Source organism: Galeopterus variegatus, unplaced genomic scaffold (genome assembly GCF_000696425.1).
Source record: "Galeopterus variegatus unplaced genomic scaffold, G_variegatus-3.0.2 Scaffold620, whole genome shotgun sequence".
Classification (NCBI taxonomy): Eukaryota; Metazoa; Chordata; class Mammalia; order Dermoptera; family Cynocephalidae; genus Galeopterus; species Galeopterus variegatus.
Genome location: NW_007726731.1, coordinates 265984 through 280867, shown reverse-complemented (window position 1 = coordinate 280867; position 14884 = coordinate 265984). Strand labels below are relative to the sequence as shown.

General features: G+C 33.3%; 1 protein-coding gene across 8 annotated transcripts in view; it reads left to right on the top strand.

Moving 5' to 3' along the window:
- The window catches only part of NCOA1 (nuclear receptor coactivator 1), a 189602-nt gene that overhangs the window by 73617 nt on the left and 101101 nt on the right, over window positions 1-14884 (top strand). For 4 of the 8 annotated variants that reach the window (XM_008570617.1, XM_008570616.1, XM_008570622.1 and 1 more), the window contains exon 1: window positions 5884-5956. The exons of 1 other annotated variant lie outside the window; for it this stretch is intronic. In XM_008570617.1, the coding sequence (XP_008568839.1) occupies window positions 5947-5956 (10 nt within the window). In that variant the 5' untranslated portion in view covers window positions 5884-5946. Of the gene's footprint in view, window positions 1-5322; window positions 5480-5883; window positions 5957-14884 lie in introns of those variants that run through there. 3 more of the 8 variants (XM_008570620.1, XM_008570618.1, XM_008570623.1) reach the window with 1 other exon arrangement.

The window sequence follows — 14884 nt, the reverse complement described above, 5'->3', positions numbered from 1 at the left end:
TTTCTTTTAGAAGCCTGTGTGTGTGTGTGTGTGTGTGTGTGTGTGTGTGTGTGTGTGTGTGTGTGTGTGTGTGTCTTTCTTTTCTGTTTATTAGCTCTCACTTATGAGAGAACATGCAGTATTTCTCTTTCTGTGCCTGGCTTATTTCACTTAACATAATTTTCTCCAAGTTCATCTATGCTGCTACAGATGGCAGAATAAAACTTAGAATTTAAGTATCCCTGTCTCCCTAGAAGCAGAATGAGAATTAAAAACAAAAAGCCATATAAAGGTATATAAAATCTCCTTAACATGTGTTACTGAAACAGGAGGATGTAATGAATGTATGGTACCCAACTCAGGCAAAAGCTAAGGAAAAATATGTTAGCTGCCATCATTTATTAGAAAGGTGGCTGCCCAGTAGAAGAAAGACTAAACTTAGTTGACTGTGGTCTGTTTAGTAGTCATACACTTCCACAGTGTTTACATGTGCCCGGTACTGTTTTAAGTATCCTAAAAATATTAAATGTTTACTCTTAAAAAATTCTTCAAGTATTATCCCACTTTTTGTAGATGAGGAAACTGAGGCATGGAAAGGTTATGATTGAAAGTTAGTAATGAAGATGGACTCCAAAATTCATACATTTAACCATAAAGCTATACTGTCTCAGTTGTAAGAAGGGAATTTGGTTGCCTTTGGACAGATGTGGAAAGCTGAAACTCAGTTAATTTATTTCACTAGTATGAGATTTTGTTGTATTAGTATACCAGAGTTTACTAATCCATTCTGTTATTGACACGCATTTGGGTCGTTCCAATTTTTTGCTCTTATAAACATTGATAGCATGAACATTCTTCTTCATATGTCTTGTTGAACATGTGCAGGAGATTTTCTCTGGGGAAGTGGTTCTCTTTATTACCGGCCCGTTGGTAAATTCTTACCACTTGCTTAGGGTGCCCAGATATATTTCCCAGCCAAAGTCCCCTTGCAGATCTTTCTCAGAGCAACAGTTTTCATATCTTTCATAATACAGTTATGTTTTCTGATATCACCCATGAATTTATCCAGATTTTTTAAGACATCTAAAAAATTGTGTGAAAAAATGTTTTTTATTTTCTGGAGAGAGATGGCAAGGTTTTCATCAGAGCATTTTATAATTATAAGAACAATGAAATCAGCCTTTTGAAAATGAAATATTAACAAGGAAAAATAAGTAAATATTGCTATCCTATTACAAAAAGTAAACAACTTTATTTTTAAATATATACCCAGTAGTGGGATTGCTGGGTCGTATGGTCGTTCTATCTGTAGTTGTTTGAGAAACCTCCATATTGTTTTACAGAATGGCTGTACTAATTTACAATCCCATCAACAATGTATAAGTATTCTCCTTTTTCTGTATCCTTGCCAGCCTTTGTTATTTTCTTTTTGATAATAGCCAGTTTTGATAATAGCCAGTTTTGATAATAGGGTGAGATGATATCTTAGTGTGGTTTTGATTTGCATTTCCGTGATGATTAGTGTCAAATTCACTTATTCTAATAATTATTTTTCAGATTCTTTAGCATTATGTATCCAAAAAACATTTTTTAAATGAATAAAGACAATTTTAATTTTTCCTCTTCCAATTTCCTTTTCTCTCCTTATTGCACTGAGTAGGACCTCCAGTACCTCCAAGACAATGATGAATAGAAGTGGTGGGAGTGAATATTTTTGCCTTGTTCGCAATATTAGGAGGAGAACTTGCAATATTTCACCGTTATATAAAATACCAGCTGTAGTTTTGGTTTTTTTTTTTAATTGATCCCCCTTCTCAGACTGAAAGAATTACTTTTAATTCTTAGCTTGCTGAGAGTTTTGTCATGAGTGGGTGCTGAATTTTGTCAAGTGCTTTTTCTGCATTTTTTGGGTGTTTATATATTTTTTAAAGAATTCTGTTAATATGGTAAATTACATTGATTGATTTTTAAATTTTAAATCAAACTTGCATTCTTTGGATATATCACACTGGATGATGATCTGTTATCCTTCTTATATTATGGCTGGATTCAGTTTGCTTTTTTACATCTGTATTCATGAGGCTGATTTTCCTTTTTGGTAATATCTTTGTCAGGTTTTAGTATCTAGGTTCTGCTTGCCTAATAAAACAAGTTGGGAAATATCCCTCCTCTATTTTCTGAAAGTATGTAAAATTGCTATTCATTAAATGTTTGATAAAACTCACCTTTGAAGACATCTGGGCTTGGAATTTTGTTTTTCTTAAATTATAAATTAATTTCTTTAATACATACTATTTCTTTTTGTGGATATTTTAGTAATTTGTATTTTTTGAGAGATTTTTTAATTTATCTTAGTTATTGAATCAGAATATAATGTTAGTAGACTTTGTAGTGACACCCTCCTTCCATTTCTGATAGTGGTAATTTGTTTTTTAGTTTTTTTGACCAGTCTTGCTAAAGTTTTATCAATTTTTTTTATCTTTTCAAAACAGCAACTTTTGGTTTTAGTTTTATCAGTTGTCCACTTTTATTCTGTTGATTATGCTGATTATCTTTATTATTTGTATATATCTATGATTCTAAACTTGTTTTTAAGTATAAGCATTTAAAGTATAAACGCAGCTTTAGATTCATTCAACAAATTTTGGTATGTTGTGTTTTTACTTTATTTCATTTTCTTATATTTTCTAATTTCCCTGTGTTTTCTTCTTTGATTGTAGGTTATTTAGAGGTGTTCTGTTTAATTTCTACCTGTTTGGAACTTTTCTAGATAATGTTAATGGTTTCTAATTTTATTCCACAGAAGTGAGAGAACATACCCTTTAAGATTTCAGCATTTAGACATGCATTGGCCTTTTTTTTTTAATGGTTTACCATATGGTTTATATTGAATAATATTGCATGAGCCCTTGAAAAGACTGTGTACAACAGTACTTCAAAAAGTTTGTGGGAAAATGAAATTAAAAGACAATACGAATATTTCCATGAACTTTTTGAAGACCCCTCGTATTTGCCTGTTGTTCAATGTAGTGTTCTATGGATATAAATTAGGACAAGCTAGTTATCGGTGTTATTCAGATCTTCTGTATTTTTATTGATTTTTTTATCTAGTTCCATCAATTATTGAGAGAGAACTGTTAAAATCTTCAATTATAAGTATGGATTTTTCTGTTTCTCCTTTAAGTTCATCAGTTTTTGCCTCATTTATTTTGAAGCTTTTTTATCATGTGCATAAACATATATGATCTATGCCTTCCCGATGAATGAGCACTTTTATCATTATGAAACTTCCCTTTTTATTTTTGGTTTCATTCCTAGTCTTGAGTCTACTTTTGCTAATATTTAAATTGCTTTCTTATGCTTGCTGTTTGTACAGTATATCCTTTTCCATTTTTTAAACTTTTAACCTATTTGTATCTTTAGGTTTAAGCTATGTCTCTTACTGACAGCATATAGTTGGAGTTTGATATTTTTATCTAATCTGACTATCTCTGCTTTTTAATTGTAATGTTTGGTCAATATATATTTCATATAATTATTGATATGGTTGAGTTTAGGGTACCATTTGTTCTTTGTTCCTTTTTTCTATGTTCTTCTTTTCCTACTTTCTTGCATTCTCTTGGCTTAACCAAATATTTTTATTAGAATGCTAAAAAATCCCTCTGTTAACTTTTTAGCTATACTTTTTTGTGTTTTAAAAATTACTTTATTACCTTTAAATGCTACCGTTTTTGTATTAAGTCGTTGCTTTAGACATAATATGTGTCCTTAACTTGTAAATTTATTTATACTTAACATCATTATAGTTAATATCTACTTCATGTAAAATATAACAGTATAATTCCATTTATACCTTCCCATCCTTTGTGCTTTATTGTAATATAATTAACACTTAATATGTTATAAACTCCACAATGGTTTTTTTGTTTGTTTGTTTGCATAAATGGTCACTGGTCTTTGGTATCGTCATGGGTATTGAAATGAAAATGTATGTTCTCACAAAGTCATGTACACAAATATTCATAGAAGCTTTATTTGTAATAGCCAAAAACTGAAAAACAACCAAAATGTATTTCAAGGGGTGAATGGTGAAAAAAACTGGTATCTCCATGCCATGGAGCAATAAAAAGGAATAAACTGTTGATACATGCAATAAATTGGATGGATAGTAAAGGAATTATGCTGAGTGAAAAAAGCCAATCTAAAAAGGTTTCATACTGTATGATTCAATTTATGTAACATTCTCAAAGTGGCAAAATTATAGAAGTAGAGAACAGATAAGTGGTTGTCAGGAGTTAAGGAAAGGGGAGGGAGGAGGTGATCATAAACAAGAGGGAATTTCTCTGTGGTGACAGAACAGTTCTGTATCTCGATTGGGGAGTAGTTATATGAATCTGTACATGAGCTAAAATGTCATAGATTTGTAAACAAGACATACCAAAAAGTGAGTTGCATGCAAAAACTGGCAAAATTTAAGTAAGGTCTGTAGTCTAGATAATTGTATTGTGCCAATCAATTTCCAGCTTTCTATTAGCTCTGATCTACATTCTCTAATGCCTCAAACCAATGAGACTGTGGTTTCCCCCTTTATGTGTAGCTCTCAGCACTTTAGGAGAGTACTAGGAAGAGTTCCTTTAAGGGAAAGTCTTATGAGCATATATCTCATTCAATATGGTTCCTTTCTTTCAGTGATCAGATCCCCTACATTTTCTACCTGCTTTAGTCACTTTCGTATGTCTGTAAACAGTTGTTTTATGTATTTTGTCCAGAGTTTATAATTGTTATCAGTGGGCAAGTTAGTCTAATACAATATAGTTCATCATTAGTAGAGCCAGAGCTCAACTAACTTTATTTTTTAAGTATTATGAATATGTGTTTATAAACTTTTAAATAAAAAATTTGGAGGTAAAGTATCACAGTAATTTTAAGTAATACATAGTGAAGAGTATTACATAAATCAAAGAAAGAATTAAATGATAACTGAAAACACAAAAAAATCAGAGTTTATAAGTAGGAGAAAGGATAAACATACGAATGCAGCCAGAAACAATTTTTAAAAGACATATAAATAGGTCTTTTGGAAGTTTAAGGGCAGAATGTAATTATGTGTTACCAAAGTAGCAGTCTCAAATAGAAATGTGTACTTCATCACAAGAAATGACCTCAGCTGTATAATCAGGTCTTCATCCATTGTCTTTTAGAAATACTTTCCCATTTCTCCTTAAAAGTTGTGTTTTCTTTCTTTTCCTAGCACTTCTGACCTTTATCATTTCTTAGAGAATAAAATAACAACCTAACCTCCCTTCTGCTTTCGTTTTTTTTCCCCCTTCTCATTTGTTTCAGTTGTTTGTATAATTGGCTTTAAATGAGGTGAGAGTGAAGAGACCAGAGCCATCTCTGGAAAACACTGTTAGCCCGTTCCCCTGGAAGCTACCTTCTGGAGCACTAGATTTGACCTTATCTGTTTTGAGGACTCATTATGAACAAAGAAGTCTCCCAGGTAGGAATTGTAGCTCTGTTTTTAAAGAGCTTTGTCTTTTTTATAAAAATATGGAAGAGAAATGATTACCTATTGATTTTATTTTTTGTGGAAATATGTTTGGTCTCTGACACTTCAGGTTTATTATACAGCAAGTGCTGACATACCTGAGTGAAAAGGTTAGAAAAATTCTAGGTTATATTTTATGAACCATTTTAATGTACATTGAAACCACTAATAGGCTTTAGATTTTCTATCTTCTAGTGAGACCCTCAAGTCCTTACTGAACTGAAAATGGCAGCAGAAAACTATACTAAATGTGTTAGTTTCTGTTGCTTATAACACAATACCTGAAACTGGATAATTTATAAAGAAATGAAATTTATTTCTTACAGTTTTGAGGGTGGGCTGTCCAAAGCCCAGGGAGCACATCTGGTGAGGGCCTTCTTCTGTGTGGGAATTCTCTACAGGATCCTGTGGCTACCAGGATGTCACATGGTGAGAATGAGCTGAGCAAGAGAGCTAAACTTCTTACTCACTGTCCTTATAAAGCCATCAGAACCACGCCCGTTACTCCATGAATGTATTAATCCATTCACAGGGGCACAGTCCTCACAATGTCATCACCTCTTAAAGGCCCTACCTTTGAAATAACATAATTGGATTTCACACCCTCTTAACACTGTTACAGTGGGGGGCAGATTTCCAATACGTGAACTTTTAGGGGACACATTTAACCCGTAGCACTAAATCATCCCCGGATTTAGTTCATATATTTTTAGCACCTATCCAGTCACTAATTCAGTATATATCTAGTGACAAGTTGGGTATTTTTACTTTGTTGCTATTTTCTTAGAGTTTGTAGCTAACTGGGAATAGAATCAGTGTATTCATGAATGTGACAATAGTAATAGCAGCCTATAGGTAAAAAAAAATAAACATGCACCAAGTCAGGACTGTAGATAGTGAGTTGAGGAATAATCAGAAACTGGTAACTCAGTAGGAGGAAGACTTCCAGGAGGAAATTTTTTAAATTAATAGACCTTTAATTGAATTATAACATACATAGATAAAAATCACGAATCTTAAATGTGTAACTTTTGAGTTATCATGTATTGACAATATTTGTGTTAACAGTACCAAGATAAGAAGTAGAACAATACCAGCACCCCAGAAATCCCCTTCATCCCTCTGTCACAGCTGCACACCCACTCACTTTTAAAGGAGGAGACAGTCACATGGAGAGTGGTAGCCATCAACTTGGAGAGTGGGATTTTAATGATCATAGAAGTTAAAGGCAGTAAAATGTATTTATTTGGCTGACTAGCAATGCCTGTGTTTGGAATAAACAATGAGTTTGGGAGATGGGGGAAGACAATCAGTTGGCAGAGGGCTTTAAAGCAAGGATTGGAGGTACAAAATTATTTGAGAAGATAATAATTTAGTCCTATTACCTCTCTCTTAAAATTTCAGCAGTTTCTAGGAAAAACTCAATTCCATTTCTAGCTTTTATTAACTGGTAATATCTTTGTATTTATTAACTTATGTTTTCTGTCAGAAACGCCGTGTCACAGGTTCGGATCCCGAAACTGGCATCAGACTGTGGGTTCTCAATAAGGACAGATAAATGAGTTAAGCATTATGATAATAGAAAGGAAGTTTTGCAGGTAGATGTATTATAATAAAGAGATATTTTAATCAAGTAAGAGAGCTCTCTCTTTAAGAGTTTTCAGGAAGGGAATGTTAGTACCTTGACTTTATGAAAAAGGAAGAGGGAGAAAATAAACAGAATAATCTAGTGATTGAACACTAGCTTGGATTTTTTTTTCTTTACTCATTGTTTACTCTAGGAAGTCATTTTCTTCATCATAATGAAATTTTTAAATCTTTTTTATTTACTCTTAACATTTATTAAAAACAATTTCAACCTACCAAATAGTTGCAAGATTGGTAGACTGAGCACCTGTATGCCCATTGCCTGGTCTCATCATTTGTAAGCTCTTTGTTACATTTGCCTTATCTCTCTCTCTGTATTTAATACTGCTTTCTTCTTCCTTCTTTCTCCACCATTATGATCTTGATGGTGAACCATTTGGAAGAAAGTTATAGATAATCATGATCCTTTACTCCAAAATATTCAGTATGTATCACCTATGTAACCACAATATAAAAATCAAATTTAAGAAACTTAACGTTTTTATTACTATTATCTAATACATAGTCCATATTAAAATTTTACCAGTTGTCTGATCCAGGATCACACATTGCGTGGTTGTCACATCTGTTTGTTCTCCTTTAACTTGGAATAGTTTATCACCTTTTCTTTGCCTTTCATAATGGTGCCTTTTAAGATAATGACATTGTAGAAGAGTAGAAGCCAGCTGTTTTGTACAGAGGCTCTCATTTGGGGCTTATCTATTTCCACCTACTTTCCTTCCTGAAGGGGCTATGATGTGGGACTTTGAAGATTCATGGATTTGTTACTGAGAACCTTGTCTTATAGAACAAAGACTATAAAGATTGTTCTTTAGAGAAAGTCTGTTGGAACATGTCAGGAGCCCAAAATTCTAGAAAGTAGATTCATAAAGATAATTTGGGTATTATTGAATGGAATTATTTGTGTATGTATACACACACATAAATATATATATATAATTTTAGAAGCCAAGATTTACAAACTATGGAGCAAAAATTAGGGTTTGTGAAGGCAGAACTTTTGACTTTGATGGAACAGTGTATTTACATTTTAAGGTAAATCACATAGTAAATAATTGGTTTATATTATAATGTACTGTAGAAGATAAGTCAGGATTAGATATATGATCAGCTGTATTTATTTTCAAGCGATGTTTGGACTAAGAATTGAAAAGATTCTGTTTATGTGTTTGAGAACCTTGTAAATACCACACAGTATTTTTAGTTATGGTATAATGTCAGCTTTTCTGGAAAACTCCTACTGGATGTATTAAAAAACCATTTTGGTATAGAGGAAAAAGCAAAAAATTGCAACTGTATTGCTGCCTTTTCTACCTACTAGTTATGTGACTGTAGGTTAAGTACACAACTTAAAACCTATCCAGATTTTGGAAACAGATGACCTAAGACTGCTTTCTGCCTCTGCAACTTGAGATGTTGGGCAGATTAAGTAACCTCTTCATGCCTTAGTTTCCTCTTCTCTAAAATGGATTGTAATACTACCTACATCATATTTTATGAGTGAATGAGTTAATAGGGTTTATAGTGAATGAATTAATATATGTTAGGTGCTTAGAACTGTGATTGGCATATAGTAAATCCTATGTATTAGTCTTCATTGTCGTCATCATCATCAGATCATGGTTTATTTATTAGTATGATAAATCTGTTGACCTGTACCAGCCACCTACCAAAAAAACAAAAACAAAAAAGCAAACAAAAACAAAAAAGGTAAAACTGTTGAAATGGAGATAATACATACTTCATAGGGCAGTTATGAGAGGAATATGTGAATTAATACATATAAAACACACAATAAATGCTAAATATATAAAATATTGTCATATCCTTCAATTAGATGCATATTAACAGGCCTACATTTTATTTGTGAATCTTTTATTATTTTGTTTCTTTCAAATTCTTAGTTACTACTGACTTTATACCATGAAAGTGACAACCAGCAGGATAGGCGTATTTATACAACCTAAGTGGTTTCTAGTCAAAAAAGTTTGAAAAGCACTGTACTGGGTGACAGTTGTTGGTGTCTTTATTCTGAAATGTTCAAAGTCTGTGTGTTCAGTTTAAAATTTATAGGCATTACTCAGTAAGAAGGGCCCCAGATTCTTGAGCTGGAGTGGCGGGGGGCAAGGGCTTTTGCCACACCCCCTTGACATCTGCACCCAACCTGGCAGTGACCAAGCCACCGCTGAAAGCCCCCCGGGTCTCCCCTGTGGGAATGAGGGGTGTGCCACAGGTCTCAATCCCACCCCTCCTCCTTCCTCCTTCTTCCATCCCATTTCCTTCCCCTTTCCCCTTCCCCCTCCCTCCAAACTGCTCCACAACAACGTCCTAGAATGTTAAAAAAAAAAAAAAAAATTAATAAAACTACATTTTCTTAAATAAATAAACAAATAAAGCTGGAAAAAAATAAAATAAAATTTATAGGCATTATATTTATAGTTATAATTCTGTTTGTTTTCATAGTTATTATTCTATTGAAATTTGAGTTTCATTTTGTTCAGTGTTAGTCTTTAACTGGTCATTGTGTTGGAGGGGATATAGCTAGCTAAATTAGTATTAGCATTGGGGAGGTATTGATGGTATTTAACCAACTACTCACATGAAATGCTTGGGGAATTTTTTTTTTTCCCCAATGGATATCAATAAAGTTTTGCCAAATATCAATGAACCAAGTGAAACGACTTATGTTTTAAGATGGGCTTTTAAAAATCTTTTCTATAAGCATTCGCAATGAAGATTGTATGCAGATTTGGACTGCGATTTTATTTATGCCCTTTCATCTCCAGTTGGTGAGGGTGACCCTGAAATTAACCGGAGTTTACCTGACTTGATCATTTTCTAGTGCCCTGAAAATACAGTTCCATTGTTTTGGCAAATTATTTTGACTCATTTGGCTCTGTTACTTATGTCTTATAACATTAAAGACCAAATTTCAGTATATTTATTTTTCTTTTATTGGTGTAGATATGTGTATTTAACCATACTGTATTCTGAAATAGGTTTTTAAAAAATTTGAGGGAGATTGAACAACTTCTAATTTGGAGCTGAATTATTTATTGTAGGTATTAGAGTAATTTTATGTAATAAATGTGGTTATTTGGTTTTGGATAATCAGCTATAGATGATATGTAATGCTGTTCTTCATTCTCTCTGGCCCTAGTTTCTAGCTGTTTTTCTGCTCATTGTTATCTGAATCTGTGAAAGATATTGATAGAAAGAAACAGACATCGAAATTTTTATCACTTAGTTTTGTCTCTGCAACTAACAGAGCAAAATGATAATCATTTGCTTTTTTAAGGCTGTTATCTCTTTGATAAACTATTACAAACTATTCTCATATGCACATGCAAGTAAATATCAGATATTTATTTTGTTGTTTATACCAGTTAAAGACAGCTACAGGCAGGAAGACTGATTTTTAATCTTTTTCTTTTTTAAGAAATACCAACATACGTTAGAATGTTTTTTGGAAGACGTACGCAGTATATCTGCAATAACCTATGTCATTTTAAGATAACTGGAATCATATTGTTCATAGATTTATAAGGAAATGTTGAAGTTATTTTTCCAAATTGTTTTAGTAAGGTAGGTGCCACAAATACATATTGTATATGCTTACTCTTTTTTCTTCAGTCATAAATTAACACACGGGGGATATTTTAACAAGGCAAATGCATATGTGTTTATTTTTTAATCCTGAAAAAATAAAATTTTAAATGAAGCCATTATGAGGAATTTAAAATATTGTTTTAAAACTAACTTTGTTTTCTCTGTATGTATTTGTTAATAGAAAACATAAAGTAAATGTTTACACTTTTTCAAAACTTATTCTTTACGTTTAGGAAAAAATAATACAAGGAAAGCATTGTCTCAATCTGTAGGATAAGCTTTTAATGGTAAATACAAATATATTAAATATATTGTTTTAAACATTACATATTTTTAGAAGTTTAGTTACCAAGTTCTTGATAATGTCTTTATTATTAGCATAATAAATTTAAAAGACTTGTACAGGATTTTTTTTTAATAAAAAATAAGAAAAATTTGATATTTTATAGAATCAATTCAATGAGATTAAATGATATTTTTATTTTTAAGAACTCATTGTTTTGAATCTATTTCTTTGTCTTTGCTTTTTATTTCTGGTCATAATAGTTAAAATGTTGACAGGTCATTTATGGCAGAGGCTTATGGGGGCAGGGTTTCTTTTTTGGGTCAGGTATAATAGCCATCTGAATTTTGGTCCCTGGCTTTGTCGATTTAGAGAGAATTTTTGTTTCCAGGCATTTAAAGAAATCTCTGTTCAGTCATTAGCTTCAAAATATCCAGTTTTTAAGAAAAAATTAGTCATGCAAGGAAACAAGAAAGTATGGCTCATATACAAGGAAAAATAGCAACTAATAGAAACTGTCCTTGAGGGGGCCAGACGTTGGATTTATTTTTAAAAGGGAAAAAAGTAGATAAGTTGGTCTTTATCAAAATTAAAAACTTTTGTTCATCAAATTACACTATTAAAAAGTGAAGACAACCCACACAATGGGAGAAAATATTTGCAAATCATATACCTGATAGGGATCTAGTATCCTGAATATAAAGAACTCTTATGACTCAACAATAAAAACACAAATAACCCGATTAAAAAATCATACAGTTTATAGCAAGAAAACATATAATCCAATTACGAATGGGCAGAGGACCTGAATAGTCATTTCTCCAAAGATGACATAAAAAAGGCCAACAGGTATATGAAAAAGTGCTCAACATCACTAATCATCAGGGAAATGCAAATCAAAACCACTATGAGATACCATTTCATACCATTAGGATAGCTGTTATCAAAAAGACAAGAGATAAGTGTTGGCAAGGATGTACAGGAAAGGGAACCCTTGTATACTATTGCTGAGAATGTAGATTGGTGCAGCCGTTATGTAATACAGTATGAAGTTTCCCTAAGAAATTAAAGATTTTACTACCATATGATCCAGCAATCCCTCTTCTGGGTATATACACATAGGAAATGAAATCACCACCTGGTAAAGACATCTATACTCCCGTGTTCATTGCAGCATTATTCATAAGAGCTAAAATATGGAAACAACCTAGATGTTTGTCAACAAATAAATGGATAAAAAACTGTTATAAACGAGTATATACAGTGGAATATTATTCAGCCTTAAAAAAGAGGAGATCCTGCCATTTGCCTCAACACGAATGGAACTGGAGGACACTATGCTAAGTGAAATAAGCCAGACACAAAAAGAAGAATATTGCATAATCTCACTTATATGTGGAATCTTTAAAAAAAAAAAAAGATCAAATATACAGAGAAAGAAAATAAAACAGTGGTTGGGGGCAGGGAGGTGTATGCCAAATGATACAAAGTAGCAGATATGTAAGATGAACAAGTCTAAAGATCTAAGGTGCAACATAAGGACTGCAGTTAGGAATAGTTTATTGTATTCAGGATTTTTGCTGAATGATTAGATGATGGGTAACTATGTGAGATAATGGATATGTTAATTTGTTTCACTATAGTAACCATTTATATATATGGTTAAAATGATATGAGATATATATATAAATGGTCACCATATGTTACTATATATATAGTGACCATTTATATATATATATATATATATATATATAACATATAGTGACCATTTGTATATGTTATAAGATACATATAAATGGTCACTATATGTTTTATATATATATAAATGGTCATATGTATAAATGGTCACAATATATATTGATATTATGAAAATCAAATCAAAATGATGTTATGAGATATATATAAATGGTCACTATGTGTATAGTAACATATAACATGTTATAGTAACATATAACCATGTTACTATATGTATAGTGACCGTTTATATATATCTCATAACATCATTTTATATACCTTTAAACACAATATAATTTATTTCTTAAAAAATGTGCAAAGGATCTGAATAGACATGTCTCCTGAGAAGATCTACAAATGGCCAGTAAGTGCACAAAAAGATGCTTGGTGTCATTAGCAATTAGGGAAATGTAGGTCAAAACCATCATGAGATACTGTGTCACACCCACTAGGATGCCTATGATTTTTTTTAAGGGGGAGAAATAACTATTTTTGTCAAGCATGTGGAAAATTGGAACCCTCCTTCTACATTGCTTATGGGAGTTTAAGATTGTCAGCCACTGTGGAAAACAGTTTGGAAGTTCTTCAGAAAGTTAAAAGAGTTACCATATGACCCTGCTGTTGCACTCCTAGTTATATACCCAAGAGAACTGAAAACATGTTCACACATAAAGTAGTATATAAATGCTCATAGCAACATTATTGATAATATCCCAAAAGTAGAAACAACCTAAATGTTTATCCACTGATGAATCGGTAAACAAAATGTGGTGGTGTCTGCAAATGACAGAACTATAAAAAGGGCAATGAAAATCCTAATGTCCTCATCCTTTCTTACCACATGAGAAAGATTTCAGTTGTCATTGAAATGAAATGACAAAACAGGTGTCTGAGGATCCAGTTTGAAAAACATTTCTTTATGGAAATTACCCAGTGCAGGAGCTCTTATGATTTTTTCTGTGTGATACTTTTCACACAACTATCACTTTGGGGATATTTGGCTCTCAGAATATCCCTTTCATCACGTATAGGCCTCTTTGTGCAAATTGCCTGCTAAGCATTTTAAAGTATATTATTAGAGTTCTTTATTGGTACTGATTTTTCAAATTATGCAGTTTGCAGCTGAATCCGAGAGATGAATGACAGATTTCTTACGTAGAAATCTCTAATTCAACTGAATTGTAAAGCATTGTCCTGTTTCTTCAGCCTCCACCTATTTGGTTTAGTCTGGCACATATGAATGAACAGAAATAGATATGGTTTCCTGTTCCTAAAACTACGCTCTAAAGATTGCATGAGATTGGGTATAGTTTACCAACTCTTTTCAAATCAACAAGGTACTTTTAGAAACCTTACCTTTATTTAAAAGGTGACACGGGCCGGCCCGGTGGCGCACTTGGTAGAGTGCGGCGCTTGGGAGCGCGGCGGTGCTTCCATCGAGGGTTCAGATCCCATATAGAGACCGGTCCGCTCACTGGTCGAGCGCAGTGCGGGCGTGACACTGAGGGTTGCGATCCCGTTACCGGTCACGAAAAAAGACAAAAAGGAAAAAAAAAAGGTGACATGCAAATTGGTTTCCTGAAACCAACATTTCTTTTCTTAATGACCCTTATTTAAATATCCTAACTGCCAAATATAAAGCCATTCCACACCAATACAAGAGCTTATGATAGTTTTTCCTCATCAGAGGTTTTGCATTGGACTATTTTTATGTTTTGTAGATAGAAAGCAGTTAATACCAGAATCATACCATCAGCAAATTGTTGGCAACTCTCTCATAGCTCCTTGACTATTGGCTTTTACTTTGGTGGGCCAGTTTGTCTGGCTGTTGTGGAATTGTTGTCTGCTGTCTCCCCAGCCCCAGGAACTCAGATAAATGTAGCAGATGTGAGGGCTGGCCCGGTGGCGCACTGCTACAGTGCACCGCTTGAGAGCGTGGCGACGCTCCTGCCGAGGGTTCGGATCCCACATACAGACCGGCCGCTCACTGGCTGAGCGAGGCGCGGGAGCAACACCGAGGCTTGCGATCCCGTTGCCGGTCCCGGTCCGGTACGGGGGCGACACTGAGGGGTGCGATCCGATGC